This window comes from Perognathus longimembris, chromosome 13, assembly GCF_023159225.1.
Source record: "Perognathus longimembris pacificus isolate PPM17 chromosome 13, ASM2315922v1, whole genome shotgun sequence".
Lineage (NCBI taxonomy): Eukaryota > Metazoa > Chordata > Mammalia > Rodentia > Heteromyidae > Perognathus > Perognathus longimembris.
This window is the reverse complement of record NC_063173.1, coordinates 8,051,869-8,070,295: the sequence shown is the minus strand read 5'-3', so window position 1 is coordinate 8,070,295 and position 18,427 is coordinate 8,051,869. Positions and strand designations below refer to the sequence as shown.

At 43.7% G+C, this 18,427-nt stretch overlaps 1 protein-coding gene across 5 annotated transcripts; it reads left to right on the top strand.

Annotated features, from left to right (window-relative positions):
- Positions 1–9,517: 9,517 nt before the first annotated feature.
- Crebzf (CREB/ATF bZIP transcription factor) lies at positions 9,518–15,569 on the top strand. 5 transcript variants are annotated; one of them, XM_048360279.1, is made up of 3 exons: positions 9,518–11,207; positions 12,311–12,379; positions 14,144–15,569. In XM_048360279.1, exon 1 carries the CDS (start codon positions 9,792–9,794, stop codon positions 10,911–10,913), a length of 1,122 nt encoding a protein of 373 aa, XP_048216236.1. In that variant the 5' UTR covers positions 9,518–9,791; the 3' UTR covers positions 10,914–11,207; positions 12,311–12,379; positions 14,144–15,569. The 5 variants fall into 5 exon arrangements, with proteins under 5 accessions (XP_048216236.1, XP_048216235.1, XP_048216234.1 ...); XM_048360278.1 differs by having other exon boundaries at positions 13,030–15,569; XM_048360277.1 differs by having other exon boundaries at positions 9,518–12,379.
- Positions 15,570–18,427: the final 2,858 nt, after the last annotated feature.

Here is an 18,427-nt window from a genome sequence, read left to right as displayed (position 1 = left end):
GCTGAGATTTCAGCCCAACTATTTTTTTTTTCCTTGCCATTCCTGGGGCTTTGACTCGGGGCTGAGCACTGTCCCTAGCTTCATTTTGCTCAAGGTAACACTCCAGGGGCTGGAATCTGGCCTAGTGGTAAAGTGCTTGCCTCATATAAATGAAGCCCTGGGTTCTATTGCCTTGTATACATGAAGCCCTGGGTTCGATTCCTCAGCACCACATAAACAGAAAAAGCCAGAAGTGGCGCTGTGGCTCAAGAGGTAGAGTGCTAGGCTTGAGCAAAAGGAAGCCAGGGACAGTGCTCAGGCCCTGAGTACAAGCCCCAGGACTGGCGAAAACAAAACAAAACAAGGTAGCACTCTACCACTTGAGCCATAGCACCATTTCCAGCTTTTTCTGTTTATGTGGTACTGAGAAATTGAACCTAGGGCTTCATGCGTGCTAGGCAAACACCGTACCTCTAAGCCACATTCCCAGTCCCTCAGCCTAACTATTATTTAATATGAAATTATCTTTCACACGGAAAGGTAATTATTGACTTCCGCATGCCATGCAATGGGGCAGGCAGAGTCTAAGCAGGAAGAAAGAAATACTTCCTGCTTTGGACGAATCCCCAAGTCTAGTGTAGGGACAAGCATCGCATTGACTGTGAAGTGTCTCACCGGGGGTTGTAAGAGTTGATGGACAGTGTGCACTCAGCATACGCCTCCTGGGAGAAAGGGCTGGGCTGGTGCAGGGGACTCCCTGTAAGTTGATCGTTAAAGAATTTCATCTAGTGGAGAAAAGGGAGAAGAATTTGAGGCAGCATTGCATGCATGGAAATTGAAGAGGTTTAGAATACGCTCAGAATATTTGTTGAAGTTATAAATAGTTGGGAGGAGGAGGTACGGAGAAACATGACTACAGATGAAACTACATGAATAGGTTGAGGGCCGAAATAGAGGGGACCCTGAAAGCCAGAGTGTGGTGGAACAGTGGGGGACAGGGAAGGGAGCAAGGAAAAGCACTGCGAGCTTACAGGGCGAACCCCCGGACTTCTTCCCACCCCAACCCAGGCGACCCTGCCAGGGGACTTGGTGCACAGGAGTGCCAGCCCCCGCCCCCTCCTCACCGGGTGGCAGCCTGTGCCTGGAGAAGCTGGGAGGTGCTTGGGATAGAGACCCACTCACACAGCTCTGCTTAAGACTTGTGTAAGGGTGAGCCATATCAAATGGCCCATTTTGTAGAACCTAAGTGGTCAGGTATGGGCCATTTTATAAGGTTCACTCTAAGGCCCTTAACGTTTTTTGAAGGGAAAATAAGGAATGAGACCAGGTCAGAGACAGATGCTTAGCAAACCACCAGGAAAAATCCCCACCCAGAGACTTGAGAGGAAGGTGTGCTTATGTTGTGCCGGTCCAGTGTTCTTCATCTCAGACATCTCTGCAAGCGAGTGAAATCATTTACGGGTGAAACAGTGGGACTCGGGTGACTTACCTAAGTTCTAGAGGCTTTTGAGGAGATTGCCAGAGGCAAAGGTATCGCGGGGGTTCTATCTGTGTAGTGCTGAGACTTGGCTTCATGCTCTTCTTTCAGCCTTAGGAAAAGCTTGTGTTTTGTTTGTTGTGTTGTGCTGGTATTGGGGCTGGAACTCAGGGCCATGAGCTCTTGCTTGGCTTTTTCGCTGGAGGTTAACACTCAACACTTGAGCCACACCTCCACTTCTTGCTTTTGGGTGGTTAACTGGAGATGAAAAGGCTCACAGATTTTTCTGCCTGGGCTAGCTTTGAACTGGCATCCTCACATCTCAGCCTCCTGAGTAGATAGGATTACATGTTTGAACCACTGGCACCTGACTGAAATTCTTCAGTTTTAAACAAGGGGCTCCACGCTTGTATTTTGTACAGGACACTGACAATTAGGTAGCTGGATCAGCATTCTGACTTTAAAATCTATGCTTTTCCTACTTACACAAGCTACCATCCAAGCAGCCACAGTTGAATTTCACCCTCACAATGGGCACTTTCCTCGTGTATTGACTCATGTTCCAGGATGAGCAATCAGCTTAGTTGTGGTATTCTGCTCTATAAAGGGATGCTTCTAAATGGAGTGAATTGACACAACATAAACTGGGCCCTACACTATGGCCTTGGAGAATGAAATTTTAAAACAAAACTTTCTAAAGCAGACCTATATTGCTAGTCAAACACTTTTGCAACACACTAAAGCAGTAGCCCTAAAATTAAAACCAGCAGACTCTAAAGCTACAGGATGTGTACACAGTGTGCTGCGTCAGTACGTGTGATCTCCTGTAAGATCACTGAAGGGCAAGGGGCCCGGTGTGCCTCAGAGTAACTGGCTTGCTTCCAAAAAATGTATGGCAGTTTGAAGAGGAAAAATGAAGGGGGGAAAAAGAAGACAGCTGGCTGCTTTATTCGGTGAGGATGAATTCAAGTAGCTTTCTTTCTTGTAATGTCATAGAAAATCTGTCTCAACTCTATTGTATTATCAAAGAAGCTCTCACCCCTCTGTGCCTGTTATTCTACCCAGCCATCTTTGGACCAGAAACTGTGGAGTTGCTGTGACTGGGTCACCTCAGAGATATTGCTCTGCTACCCACTTTGTTAGATCAAAAGAATTGAGTAGACATTTGAATTCTCACCTCTTGACCTACGACAAAGGAGAACAGAGCTACCTCGATAAGGGGGCTTGTCTTCAAGTATCCATTGAGCCCAAACTAGGTCAACTGGAAACATCTCAGCCAAATGTTTTTATAGGGCAGGATGCCATGATTTATACCAAGCAGGATCCAGCTATGGGAGGGGAAGGAGACCAGTCTGTGCAACCTGAGAAAGGCAGGACAATGCCAGCAGGAGGAAGGAGATGGACGTTTGGTGGGCCACCATCAATGTGTGCTATACTGCGTGCTCTCGGATTGCTAGATTCCTATCAGGCAAACAGTAGTATTTGTTTGTTTAATCCTTAACACGTCTTGAAAGAATTGCCAGAATTCAAGAGAGTGGCCAAGAATAGGCTTTAAAAAGCACTTTCCACCTTGGTAACCACAAACTACATGCTATTTTGCAACCACTACAAACATTTTATTGAATGTAACAGCCCAGGGCTGTTAGGTACAGATACAGTGCCTCTATTTGACACTTGGTCTCAAAAACTTCTGTTTATCCCAATTGGAAAAAACTAGTTGAAGAAAAAAAGGTCTGGAGATGTGCCTGGCCATAATTAGTTGTATATGTAACTGTAGTGGCCACAAGGCCTTCCCCTCACCCCCCCACCCCCTGCCCCAGGCCACAAAGGCCTTCCTGCCTTTCTTGTTGCCAGATCTTATCCTTCACTCTTATTTGTACGAGTTAATTTTTTTCATGTTTTATATTTTCTTTTTTTTGTTTTGTTTTGTTGCCAGTCCTGGGGCTTGGATTCAGGGCCTGAGCACTGTCCCTAGCTTCTTTTTGCTCAAGGCTAGCACTCTACCTCTTGAGCCACAGCGCCACTTCCAGCATTTTCTGTGTATGTGGTGCTGAGGACTCGAACCCAGGGCTTTGTGCATGCTAGGCAAGCACGCTACCACTAAGCCACATTCCCAGCCAGTTTTATATTTTCTTATAGTTTGGATCTTAAATATCCCCTTAGGTCCATGTGTTAAAACCTTGATCTCAGAAGCCAGAAGTGGCGCTGTGGCTCAAGTGGTAAAGTGCTAGTCTTGAGCAAAAGAAGCTCAGGGACAGTGCCCAGGCCCTGGCTTCCAACCCCAGACTTGTAAATGAAAACAAAAACCAAAAATTTTGATCCTGGGGGGTGGTGGAGCCTTGAACAGGTAAGGCATAATGAAAGGTCTTTGCACCGCTGGGGGGCCACCCTCAAAGGCAATTACAGGGCTCTGATTCCTTTCTCTCTCTGGCTTGCTCCTTGGCCATGAGAAGTGTCTTTCTCTCACACATGCTCCAGCCATGTTACCAAATCAGCAACTCATGCATTGAAACCACACCTGTGATCCAAAAATAAACCATTTTTCCTTATAAGTTGTTTATCTCGGCATTTTTTTTTTTTTTTTTAATGTGTGACTCAGTTGAGCTGGGGCTAGAACTTAGGGCCTGGGCACTATCCCTGAACTCCTGTGCACAAGGCTGGTGCTCTACCACTTGAGCCACAGCTACACTTTCAGCTTTTCAGTGGTTAATTAGAGATAAGAATCTGATGGACATTCCTACTTTTGACTCCCAGATCTCCGCTCCTGAGAGGATATTAGCTAGGATTAAAGGCATGAGCCACTGGCACTTGACTAAGGCATTTTTTTTAAGTGTCAGAGAACAGGATAATACAAGATAATTCATTACATCATTGTGTTTATAATAGCAAAATATAGGAAATAGCTTATGTATCATTAGAGTTCACATACCATTGAAATGGGTTAAACCAAGTCTAGGCCCTTTAACATTAGAATTCAATGCAACTGTAGAAAAAAGAAAAGAAAAAAAGGAAGCTCTTTGTGTATTGACATAGAACCCCCGTGAGATTATATATGCATACATATACTATCTTTTGTGCAACAGAAGCAGTAATTGGAATAAGTATAAAAATATATTCTCACATGCACTAAAATATTGGAAAATCCTAGTAGGAGTAGTGAAGTAAAATAATTAGAAGGAACCTTTTCAGTGTATCCATTTCTATACATTTAAGTTTTGAACTATATAAATATACTGCCTATTTAAAAACAATTAAAAACAAACATCAAAGAACCTTCCATGTAGCTATTTTTAACGTCCCAGTAAGCTCTATTTTTATATAAGTGATTCAGAAGCCTGCAGACATTTCTTTCTCCAAGAAGTAGGTAGGCATATTTTGGATAAAGCCAAATATGGCCTGACATATCTGGGTCAGGTCATTCAGCTAGAAGCTTCTGCCTCCACAAATATCAGACAACATATGGCAATTCACGATGCCCTGTTCCACTCTAAAGAGTGCCTCCCAGCGCTCCTCCGTGTTCCCCTCTAAATGTAAGGAGGTTACTGTGTTAGCTTATAGCATGGATTTCATAAGTCTATACATTTTAGGTCTTAGGATATTTTCTCATCTCAAGCTGTTAAACCTTGGGTGTTGGGTCTTGGTTTGCATTAATAAAAGATGGTAGAGATAGGGCAAGCCCATCGGTCATTCTGAGGTCACAATATTACGACTCATTTATTAATACGTTGAATCAATTTAGCAGCTACTTGTCAGAGTTGATTACTGGTCAGGTGCGATGTTAATTGTTGGAATACAATGTCACTAAAACAGACCTTATTGTCACTGAAACTGCAGCCTAGTGGGTAAGAAAAATGTTTAGGAATAATGACATTAAAATACACAGGAGGATCACCAAACCCAAGTTATAAAAGAATAGGAAGGTTTTGTTTGTTTGTTCCTAGAAGTGTATCTAAGCTAAGATCTGTAAATGTCCAACAGAGGAGGAAAGCATGCGGAAACAATAGCCTAGAACCCTTCACAGCACCTCCTGTTCTGGAATAAGAAAACTACAGTTCCAAAAGCAGCGCCGTCTAGGACTGCGGAATGAACAGTCACCGGAGATTCAAATAATTGGTCCTGTCGCTGGGTTGATCCCAGTAGGCTCCCATGCGTGTTTCCCTCAGTTCCCACCAGAGCGTCTGCCTCAGTCCTCCCTTTCCCACTGGGCCCTTCAGCCACATAGACTTATCACAGACAAACTACCTTGGGGTTAGTACGAGTGGAAGAGTGCATTTCAGACTGTCTGCTTTTGAACTCTGACCTTAAAGAACCGGAAAGAGAGGACACCAGGAAGCTAAAACTATCAATGACAGAGATCTGAGCATGGCACGAATCTCACAGTGGTGTTAACTGTACAGAGAAAAGATTTCCAAGTCCCTTTAGAAACACAATTTTCTCATATGTCTGCTGTAACAAAGTAGCAAAAACTAGATGGCTTTGAGTAACAGGAATGTAGGGCTCTTGGTACAGGGAGGCTACAAGTTAGAAATGAAGTTGCAGAGAAGGCTGTGCTCATTAATGGCTTTATGGAAGAATCCTTTCTTCAAGCCTCTTGTAGCTTCTGGGGTTTGCTAGCAATTCTTGGCATTCCTCGCCTTACAGATCATGCAATCACACGACTCCTCTTTCCATGGATTTCCACGTTATCTTCTCAGTTTTTGAATTTGTGTCCAATTTCATCTTATAAGGGCACTAGTCATACTGGATTAGACCTTAATGGCCTCATTTCAACTTTGTGACCTCTGTAAAAACCTTGTTTCCAAATAAGGGGTCATACTGAGATAAGGAGTGTGGACTTCAATAGAGCACTCGTGAGGACACAATTCACTCCCTAACTTTTCTTAGCTGACAACATTCACTCCTAATCCATCAAGTTATTGGTACTATCAGGCATTGACTTCTGGTTTTCCAACTGAAAAAGTTATTTACATCTTAGGGGATGAGCGCAAAATTTTCTCCTGTAGTTGGAAAAAAAAGCTATCCTTAATGAATTTAGTATCTGATGGAGGATGAATGAGAGAGTGATGGAGGGAACAAATCTGATCAAATATTATTGTAAAAATATCTAAAGTAGTCAAAATGAAATCCTCTTGCACATCTAAAACAGGCAAATAAAATAAATAAAATGGGAAGGGTAAGAACTTAAATCTTATGAGGAGAAAATGGTCATGGGTATTAAGGAAAAATAATTGTAACAGAAAATATCGATGACCCCTGTTCTGGTCGTCCTTTTTTTTTTGCCACTCCTGGGGCTTGAACTCAGGGCGTGAGCACTGTCCCTGGCTTCTTTTTGCTCAAGGCTAGCACTCTACCACTTGAGCCACAGCACCACTTCTGGCTTTTTCCATATATGTGGGATCGAACCCAGGGCTTCAAGTATGCGAGGCAAGCACTCTACCACCAGGCCATGTTCCCAGCCCCCTGTTGTTGTCTTATTTTCGTTTTGTGTTACACAACTGCTGCAAACTTACAAGGTTTTGCTTCTGCAGGGTTCCAGTGAAATCCCTACTAAGTTTTTATCCTCCTTTTGGGTGGTTTGTGGACACAAGTTGGAAAGACAGTGATTTTCAGCAAAAACAGCTTTGCAGTGTGATGTCCTATTCTACCTGGGTAGAAACGATGGGTAGGTGAGGAAAAGCACTTCCATGGGTCATGTCCTCTCAGTGGGTTTTCTGTAATTATCTGGGAGAAGCAGCCATCTCTAGTGTTACAGCCCTGGCAGGGATGGGCCTTGTGGGCCATGTTTCCGGACTCCTTCCAGCCTTCTGGCTTCCTTCAGCCCTAGCTTGTAATGATCTCGAATTTTCTCTCTTCGATCTTGTTTCTGTCCATTGCTTTTTTGTTGCCGCTGCTGCCACCAGGGTGACAGTTGCCGGTGCCGGTTCTGCTGCTGCTACTTCTGCTCCACTTTCCACGGCTGCTCCCTGGGCCCGCGCAGTGGTGAGCGCCGCCGCCTCTGCCCATCCCTTTCCTTTCTCTGCGTTACCATCTCAGCCCACGCCACTGATGAGAAAGATCAAAAGTAGAGAAGAAAAGGCCATCCTAGGAAAGCCTTTTACCAGACACAGTGTGGGAGGGAGCCAGCATGTTTGGGGTGTCCACATTCCTGAGATTCCACGTGCTGTCTGGCCTCTCACCTGTGCATGCCAAATAGAGAAACACTGAAGAGCAGAGAAAGGCCACTTACTCTAGGACATGGGCATCCGCTGAGAAGACAGCGTTTCCATCCATCGTTAGCCATCTCTGGGGATAGACCCAGGATCCTTTAATCTAAATAGACCAAGAACCAAGGGAAGAGAGAAAGAGGTATGTATACATAATTAGTAAGCAGTCTTAGTCAAATTACAGCCTACCTATTCACTATGGAGGGGTTCATGAGAAGTTCTTATTGCCGTCATCTTTTGAGGGGAGTAGTTTTGAGCTGTCCTGGTTGCCTGATGGGTGATCTATCCAGAGAACACTTCCTGTAGCTCCTTAGAAGGTAGCTTCTGTTCCTTGCCATAAAGATATTTGTGTGTATGTGTCCTTGGGATTAAACTCAAGGTCTGGGTGCACTCCTGAGTTCTTTTTTTTTTTTTTTTTGGCCAGTCCTGGGCCTTGGACTCAGGGCCTGAGCACTGTCCCAGGCTTCCTTTTGCTCAAGGCTAGCACTCTACCACCTGAGCCACAGCACCACTTTCTGGCCTTTTCTATATATGTGGTGCTGGGGAATTGAACCCAGGGCTTCATGTATACGAGGCAAGCACTCTACCACTAGGCCATATCCCCAGCCCCTCCTGAGTTCTTTTGCTCAAGGCTAGCACTTTACTACCGGAGCCACAGCTCTGTCTTTTCCTTTCTGATGGTTAATTGGAGACAAAGAGTCTCACTGGCTCCCCTGCCCAAGCTGTCATTGCACTATAATCCTCAATTCTTGGCCTCCTTGGGTAACAGGGATTATAGGCATGAGCCACTGGCACCTTGCATAAAGATTATTTTTGATCAGCCCCACCCTTCCAGAAGTCAAAGGCAACTACAAAGTGAATGGCTTAGAGTAAAAAAACATGAACACAGGAGCAAGAATGTCAAGCGTTTCTCCTGTTTTCTGGGATCAGGGAGTACTCAAGCAGTTAGCTCAAGGGCTTAAAGATGTAGTGCTTTTCGGCAAAAGCAATTCAAGTAGCTTAAACGCTTAGTGAGCTGAACAGCTTGTTTATTTAGCCAGGAGCGAGGAGGTGGGACAAGGCTGTCTGCACCAATCACAGGAGGCTCTTTATTCAAGGCACAGACTCGCACACTTCCTCACATCACCAGCCAGGGCAGTCCCTCACGAAATGAGCAACTTGAAAGAATTGTGTTTATGCCAGTTCTGCGGGGGCCATGAGAGGAATCTCTCACATTCTGGCCCGGGTGGAAATGTGGGCAGCATCATCCAGAATTTGCAGAGGTCTGTGATGATCGGCAAGCCGTGCAGTGCTAGTGCTGGCTGTTGGCTCGTTAGTGCCTTTCAGGGGTGAGAGTTTGTACATCAGTGTCCGGTGTCCAAAGCACCTGGTGCTTCCTTCCACAGGGCAGCCTGCCGGGTTGGGTTGGCTTGGCTGACAGTGTGTGAAGGGGGTCTAATAGGTCTCCAACGCGAAGTCAAAGCACCCTCCAGTGTCCAGCATCTCAACCTAAGCAGATGAAAAGTGAAATGAGACATCAAACGAGGTACCTGAAGAAGGTCTATCACAGCCGCGATCGGAGCATTCACATTGCCAGGGATATTGACCAAGATTAAAACGTGGAGGGAATGAACAACGAATAAAACGATTTAAGGAAATAAATACATCGGCGCACGGGCGCTCCCCTGGGTCCCGGCGGTCCTCCGCGTGCGGGCTTCGGGTGTGGCGTAGTCGGCGCCGGTGGGGATGACGTCACCCGACAGCCAGCCTCCCGACGTCTCCCCACCAACGCCACCACCAAGTCTCGCGAGGCTACAGCCGGCCGGGCGGCGCGCGAAAGGCGGCGCGGCGCGGCGCGGCGGGGCGGGGCGGGGAGGACTGACTTCCGGCCAGGCCGTTGTCTGGGCGGCGCGGCCCAGTCATCTCCGGGTCCCGCCGCTCGGTGCTCGCGTCCCACGCTTTCCCCCCCCTCCCCCCGCCCCCCGCCCCGGCGCGGGGGGTCGACCGTCCGGACGCACGAGGCGCCTGGGATCGCCTCCTCCTCCCCGACCGCTCGGCCGCCGTCGGGCCCGCGCCCTGGCTCTCCGCGCTGGGGCCCGCGAGGCCCAGGGTGAGGAGGGGCCGGGCCTGCGTGGGCCCGCCGCGGGGCCCCCATGAGGCACAGCCTGACCAAGCTGCTGGCCGCCTCGGGCCGCGACTCCCCGGCCCGCAGCGACAGCCCCGCGCCCGCCGCGACCTGCTCGCTGCCCCGGGCGGCGGCGGCGACGGCGGCGACGACGGCGGCGGCCTCGGGCGACGAGGGCGAGGCGCGGCCGGGGCGGGGGAGCCGCGGCGGCGGCGGCGGCGGCGGGGCGGCGGCGGCGGCGGCGCGCGCGCCCTCCCCGGAGGAGATGGAAGAGGAGGCGTCGGCCGGCGCCCGCGAGGAGGACCCGGAGGACATGGACTTCCTCTCCGGGCTGGAGCTGGCCGACCTGCTGGATCCCCGGCAGCCTGACTGGCACCTGGAGGCCGGCCACGGCTCCCCGGGGCCGCTGTCTTCGTCGGGCGGAGGCTCGGATCCCGGCGGCCCGTGGCGCGGGGACGACGACGACGACGCCGCCGCGGCGGCCGAGATGCAGCGCTTCTCGGACCTGCTGCAGAGGCTGCTGAACGGCATCGGCGGCGGCGGCGGCGCCGGGGACGGCGGCGGCGGCGGGGGCGACGGCGGCGGCGGGGAGAAGAGGCGGAGGAAATCCCCGGGCGGCGGCGGCGGGGGCGGCGGCGGCGGCGGCGGCGGCGGCGGGGGCAGCGGCGGCCACGACCCCCACCACCCCAGCCCGGCGGCGACCAAGAGCCCCCGCAAGGCGGCGGCGGCCGCCGCCCGGCTCAACCGGCTGAAGAAGAAGGAGTACGTGATGGGGCTGGAGAGCCGAGTGCGCGGCCTGGCAGCCGAGAACCAGGAGCTGCGGGCCGAGAACCGGGAGCTGGGCCGACGCGTGCAGGCGCTGCAGGAGGAGAGTCGCTACCTACGGGCCGTGCTGGCCAACGAGACGGGGCTGGCCCGCCTGCTGAGCCGGCTGAGCGGCGTGGGACTGCGGCTCACCACCTCGCTCTTCAGGGACTCGCCCGCCGGGGACCACGACTACGCCCTGCCGGTGGGGAAGCAGCCGCCGGAGCCGCCCGACGAGGACGACGCGGCGGGAGGAGTGTGTCTGCATGTGGACAAGGATAAGGTGTCGGTGGAGTTCTGCTCGGCGTGCGCCCGGAAGGCGGCGTCTTCTTCCGTGAAAATGTAGGGTCAAGTAATCCGCTCTCTTACCCGCGTTTACCCCTCTCAGCTCCCTCCCAACACCATGTCAAAACACCTTAGTGGGACATCTTCACCGGACACATGTCAGAGGAAGGAGAGAGAAAAGTAATATTGAGCCTTTTAAGTGTTTAGCTAAAAGCATGAATGTGACACTGTAACCCACTCCGAATGATAACCTGTGACTATTAAATCTCTCTGACAGTTTCTTTTTTAGGTGATTTCCTTCCTGCCAGGCTCCGTTGTAGGGGTTGCAGAACAGTCGTTCCCGCCTCACAACCTGGTAAGGATCCATCTCTTCACGTAACGCTCATGCTCTGCTGCTTTAGTCTACTTTAAATGGGCAAACATCTCAATTTGTGTGCGTGTGATTTTTATTTTATTTTATTTTTTTTCTTTTTCCTTTTGGAAAGTGGGAGGGGAAAAAATCTTACTTTGGGCCCTGTCCACCCTGGAAACAGACTTGTGCTGGTCAATAATGTATTTAAGATGCTTTTTCTAGTCGACATAGCTGTTAAATGTGTCACCTTGTTCAGACTTGCGTGTACCTAGCTCTTCTGTCCCCAGTGTGGACATGGCCTTGGATGACATCGGTTCCAACTGTACACTGAAACCTGCTTATAGAGATACAGTTTGGAGACAGTGAAACAGGTGAAGTTGAATGGAAGTTCCGAGTTGTACAAGGTGCAAATTGGAATTCCAATCTTAGATCAACTTTTAAGAGGTTGACTAGTATTTGAGGCATGCAAAAATGTGATAGTTATTTTGCTGGTGATCTTCTAAATATTTAAGAATGCCTTTTAGTTTCCAATAGAAAATACAGCTATTCGATCTAGAGTGACAGATTTTAATATTTCACCATTAGAGACATTGGAAAATAATTTGCATACCAGAATTCTGTATTTTAGAGGAAGAACAACAATGGTTAATGAAATGTTTTTTTTTTTTTTAACGAAATGTTTTTTTAAGGACCAGCACAGTGATTAACCTGTCACTGAGTACGAATAAATTGTTGTACTCCTTTATTTTTTGTTGTATTAAAATCTTAGGTTAAATTTATGTATGTATGATTATATATTGAGGATTGTGAAATGTGAATGAATATATGTGTAAAGTGAGGCTTCACAAAGAATCTTATTACATATTTTTAAAAGTTTTTGCCCTACTTAAAAAAATATTGTCAAAATGAGTGGTTCTGGCCACCCCGTATGCTTGATACTATTTTTCCAAAGATGGGACATATTCTTTCCAAATACTTAGTGTCCATTTGCATAAATTGAGTTACAGTGTCCTTCAGTGTAAACGGCATTAAAAATTCTTTGTGAAACATCACTGTTTGATCAAGTATATACGTATTTAGCATCCTTGTTTTTCTTTGTGCTAAAGTGGATACAGCTGTTGGGGCAGAAGAGACGGGACCAGCTGCTGGCCACATTTCCTGCTTTATTTTAAAAGGTAGTGTAAGAAATGAGGAAAAAGAGGTAATATCAGGGCTTCTGCTGTTTTTATTTTTAAAATGTTCATAATTAAGTATTTTCCAGCAGTCCAAAGATGTAAGTTATCTAACGAGTTAAGCTGTTTATTTTGTTATTTGGTTACGGAAATGAAATTCTTGTTCTTGCACAACTGTAAATGTTTTGTTGCTAGATAGTATGATTTGAGACCTAAATTGGCCTCTGGTTTCCCGTGCATCACGGCATATTTTGTAAAACCATCTACTGCACTTGAGCATGAATGAATGGGTAGTAGCCAAACTCAACCTGGAGTGACGGACCTGCTTATACCTAAGGGCAGGAGCAAGCCCCTCACAATGCAGCTGCATGGATTTTTAGTGCCTACTGAATTATATATATATATGTATATATATATACATACACACACACATACATATATATAAACCCAAAGTAGTTGGAAAAAATTATTTGAAATGACTAATTTGTGCTATCTTTATGAAATATGTTAAATGTAGCTTTTTGAAACAGAAGCCTTGAATTGAAATATAACTAATACTTGAACATTTTTGTATATATTTCTTTGTATATAATTTTGTGCAGTACCAATGATAAAAATATGGTATAATAAAACCAGATTTGTTGATCTTTCAGTTATGGGCTCAAAGAATTTATTCATCTCTAACATGACATTGGAAAACATTGGGCGAAAATAGGAAAAATGATGATTGTTAATGCTGACTATGGGTCTTAAATCAAAAAGTTCTGAAATCAGTAAGTTTGTTTTTCTAAAAATTACATCACGGAATATTTTCTTCCTAACATCAGTGCTTTTCACGCATTGTTTGAGCTGGAGAGAAGCAGTAGTAGTCAAAGCTTTATGAATTGGGATATTTTCAGATTCCAAGTATAGATTTTTTTTTTAGAATGCCATTTTATAAATGGCAGTTTGCAGAATTACATGATTAAGAACTTTTGAAAATGGAAAGATTAGTTTGTCCTGTGTTTAAAGCTGCTTTGTTAGGTTTCCTATGTTTTATTGTCTCTTCTTAGTTTCCATTTCATTATTTCTTTTCTAGTTTTGGTGATTTAGTGATTTTGTCATTTTTTACATCAAACTCATGGTCTTGTTTTTACATGGTAATTGCATGTACTTAGATCTATCTAAGTAGGGACTCTAAATGAATTTGGGTCATATGTGTAAGCACATTTTACTGTAAATGTTTGGGTTTCTGAATTTACAACAGATGTTTATTTCAATATGTAGTAAACAGTATCTTAAAGTGTCCTATTCACAACTGTTAATTAAAAAAGTTATGATTAATATAAAAGTGTTGTCTTACTATTTTTAGAAAATTGTGTTGTGGATGGTTAGTATTTGCTTAAAGAAGATTTCTGGAATGTAAACAGATTGTTTTCAGGTTTGGTTCTATTTATAGTAATGATTGAAACATTTTAGAATTTAGGGGATCTTTTTTTATTTATTTTTCCCCTCGTGCCTCTATGGTAAAATTATCGATACAGAACTAGACTGAAAAACAGATTTTAATGCTTTCCTATAGTGTCAGGAATTCAAACATTAACACATCATGGTCTATTTCTATCTAGTATATTGACTTGTTTCTGGACTTCCTTGACCAGACTTTACTAAAAAGTACACATTTGTTAAAATGTAGTCACACTTCTGATCAACAAAGTGTTCAAAATATTTAAATATTTGTGCATTTTGTAATCACTAAATTAATCTCTCTTTCTTCTCTTTAAACAGCTTAGCAGTATCTGCAAAAAACGAATCTTTTCCTACAACCTGTTAACTGACTGGACTGATGGTAACAAAGTAATTGTGGGAGCCATGTCGGTCAAAAATTTGGCATCTGCTGAAAAAAAAAAAAGAATGCCATTTTCAAGTTCCCAAATTACTTCTATTCTGATTTCACTTTCCAGAAATGGAGATATGAAAAGATTCTCTGGAATGCTTGAAAGACTTGCTAGAAAATACATAAGACAACAATTATACTTTTTTTTGTCTTTCATGGGAGTGATACTCAGTTCATTGCATACTTTTCAAAAATTGTAACTCTTGGATATGAGAATTATAGTATTCATCAAGAAATATTAGAGTCTTTACATAATCAAGACCACATTCTATGGAATTACATTTAGTGGACTAGAATTACATAAGCAGGTTACCTATCAGTAATTACAAGGCAATTTGAGTTTGTATCTATTTACTGGAATGTAAGAGCTAATTTGGAGGACAGAAACCCTTGCCGAGTACAATATAAAGTTAATGTAAAGTCCTTAACTTACAGAGTTAGTCTTTTGGAATAGATGAATTGTTTGTATGTCTTTGAAAAAAGTTGATTATGATAAAATGTGGGTTAGTTGATTGCAATTTAGGGTTAACACTAGGATGTGTGGATTTTGAGTTGGCTTCTTGAGTTCTCTTTGAGTACTTTTGTACTGTATTTTCAATATTCCCAGGTTTCCCTTGTTTCATATTAAAATTTCCTTAGTGTTCTGTAAGGGCTTTAGTGGGAGTGACTTATTTTATATGGTGGTTTTAATTAATTGAAATATTTTCCTTGTTTATTACAAGTATGAACAAACATTCAAAACTGTTTTTCACTTTTGATGGATTATGTTAATTCCTTCACCTGGTGTAGATTGAATCATTTTGTCTTTACTTGGGAAGTAGGCATATTTTGATAGAAGAGAGAGAAGTGGGTAGGGATAGGCTCATACTTCACAGTAACTATAGAGTAAGCTTGTTTGGTATTCAAAATTTACTAAGTCCACTCTGTTTCTAGTTCCTGTAAAGCCAGGCAGTTGGTAAACATTCCCACTGGCTTGTACTTAAGTAGCTGATGTGCCTACAGTACTGATTACAGAAAGTTTAGGCACTAACATTTTGGTGACCATAAGTACTTTGATACTACAGTATTATAATGAATAATTATCTTTTTAAAAAAGTTATTTAGTTGTACAAAGGGGTTTCAATTCAACAAAATTATCTTTTTAATGTGTGGCTGGTTCAACTTTTTTAAAGGTATAGATTAAGATCAGCTAAATTAATAATTCCTCAAAGTTAGCTGGTAAAATACACAAATGGTCCCCCCACAAACAAAAGTTTGAGTTTCCTAAAATATTTATAGTTTTACTGTTTCTTTGAGCTAGTATGTTTTAAATTTAGTTGGTACTTTTATCTAGTCAGTTCAATTTTTTTTTTTTTTTTTTTTTTTTTGGCCAGTCCTGGGCCTTGGACTCAGGGCCTGAGCACTGTCCTTGGCTTCTTCCCGCTCAAGGCTAGCACTCTGCCACTTGAGCCACAGCGCCGCTTCTGGCCGTTTTCTGTATATGTGGTGCTGGGGAATCGAACCTAGGGCCTCGTGTATCCGAGGCAGGCACTCTTGCCACTAGGCTATATCCCCAGCCCTAGTCAGTTCAATTTTTGACCTAAAATTACTTACTGAAAATATTTACTGTTTTTCCAAGAACTAATTAATTAATTTAAGCCTTTAGTCACTAGCTGTGTTTAGAACACTTTATAATTCTGTTAATAATAATTTTAATTTTATTGGGACTCAGCTTTCCTTAGAATGTTCTTCCAAGTTCTGTATTCTTATTGTATTATATATTACTGGGGTTAAATTTTAACAACCCTTCTGGCTCTAGAGTTTGGAGTTTACAAAATATATCAGAATTCTTAGGTATTTTATAATAAGGCATTCTGCCTTAAAGCCACATAAATAGACAAAGTGGATTGTAAAGCTCTAAATTGTCTACTGTTACGTAGACTGACTTACAAAAATCCAATTTCCTGAGTATTCTATAGGTCCTGGAAACAAATGAGTAAGTTGTAATACAGGTTCCTTTCCAGTGTCTACTGAACAAAATATTTGGTAGATTTGTAGGAACAGAGTAAACCATTTCTACTAATTGAAAAGACAACTTAAGAATCATTTTAACTATAGAGCTAAAGGGCATGCATGGCTCTACTTCCAGTTACTTGGAGGTAGTTATGCCTAAGTTTGAGGTCAGTCAGGCAGAAGTAGCAGTTAGGCCCTGTATCAAAATTCAGGGGAAAAAAACCCAAAAGGGCTAGCGTTATAGTTTAAGTGCTAGCAGTAAGTAGCAAGTGCAAGATCCCAGTCTACCCTCCTTCACCGCGTTTAAAACAAAAAAGAAAAATACGTAGTAGAGGATGTTAAAAATCCTTTTTGGTTATAGAAGCCGTTATAAATGCTTGTATCTACTTACAGCTGGTATGCTAAGGGAACAAACAGGACTAACAGGAAGTGATTTGTAATGATCAAAACCTTGTTACACCCCATGTGTATTGTGTATTATTTAAGGTTTCCAGTTTTGTAATGTGGATTTTTTTAAGGAATTATTTCTAATTCATATTTTACTGTGATAGGTAGAATTCTGCTTAAATAAAAGTAATGAAGGGCTGGGATAGGGATAGATCAGTGGCAAAGCAATTGCCTAGCAAGTGCGACATCCCAGGCTTGATTCCCCAGTACCAAAAACAAAATGACTGTACACACACACATTTAAAGAAAAAGTAATAGAAATGCAGGTAGACAGCTTTGGATCGCAGAACCTTTCCACTTAATATTTTTACCATGTCAACATTTTTTTTTTTGCCTTTAAAATTTTACATATGTGTACTTTTCCCCTCTGGTTGTAAAACATTATAGAAACAGGAAACTCAGAAAGAAATGAAATCACTCAGGAACCTACTATAAACATTTTGGTATATTCTCTTTCTTGTATATATAGTTTATAATTGGTATAATTTTTTGTTTTTTGTTTTTTTTTTTTTTTTGGCCAGTCCTGGGCCTTGGACTCAGGGCCTGAGCACTGTCCCTGGCTTCTTCCCGCTCAAGGCTAGCACTCTGCCACTTGAGCCACAGCGCCGCTTCTGGCCGTTTTCTGTATATGTGGTGCTGGGGAATCGAACCTAGGGCCTCGTGTATCCGAGGCAGGCACGCTTGCCACTAGGCTATATCCCCAGCCCCTATAATTGGTATAATTTTTTACAGAAGCTTGGTAGAGAACAGTTCATGTGCTTGTTGAAAGAAGTCATCTTTTCCACCCTGGCGATCACTAAGGTGACAGGTGTCGCAGCCAGATGACACTCTCATCCAAGAAGTCATCTTCCACAATTCATCTTCGTTTTGTGAAAAATTGAAAAAAAAATTTCAACTCCTGTTTTATTTTAAACCATTGGCAGTTCTTTTTTTTAAAGCAGGCTGAACGCCTGTTTTACTTGGAAAGCTACATTTTGTAAATTATGTTTTTTTATATAATTCTAAGAAGCATAAATTTTCCTAGCAAGTCACTTTGCAAGGAATAGTAATGATAAGCTCATGAGTATCATCTAGGATGGCACATTTTTCTTGGTACTTTCCTGTAGCAACTAGTATGCTTCACACGAAACCTTTCTAGACCTATGTTATCCTGTACTGTAGTCCTGTGCCCACCTTGCAGGTAGTAGAAGCTTCGAATGGGGTGGTAGCCAACAGTACCACCAGTGCAGGCATAAAACATAGAAAGTTGTGTTGGACAATGCTGACTTAGGGGCTGTCACAAAAGAAATGGTTTAAAGAATTAAGATGAAAAATCAGATGACTTCAAAGACTTAAACCATCTAAAGAAATGAATCCATGAGTATATCTCAAAGCAAAATCAGGAGCAGTAGAATTTGAATATCCCCCCCATTGTGAGTGTCCACCAAGTGCTATGTTAGACAACATGTATGTGTGAACCTTAAGGAAGGATACCGAGGGTAGAGAAGTTAGTTAATTGGCTTATTAGCACAAAGCTCAAGCCGGTGAGATTGTAAAGAACTCTCCTTATTATAGATGGAAGCTTCTTAAGAGACTGCTTAACATTAAAATACAGTTATTCAGGGATATGGATTGTGATAAGATTTTAGAGGTTAATGATAACTAGAGGGAAACATTCTGAATTGGGAAAATGAAGTCCAAATAACATTTGCTGTGTCTGTGTATACATACATACATCTTCAGTCCTGGGGTTTGAA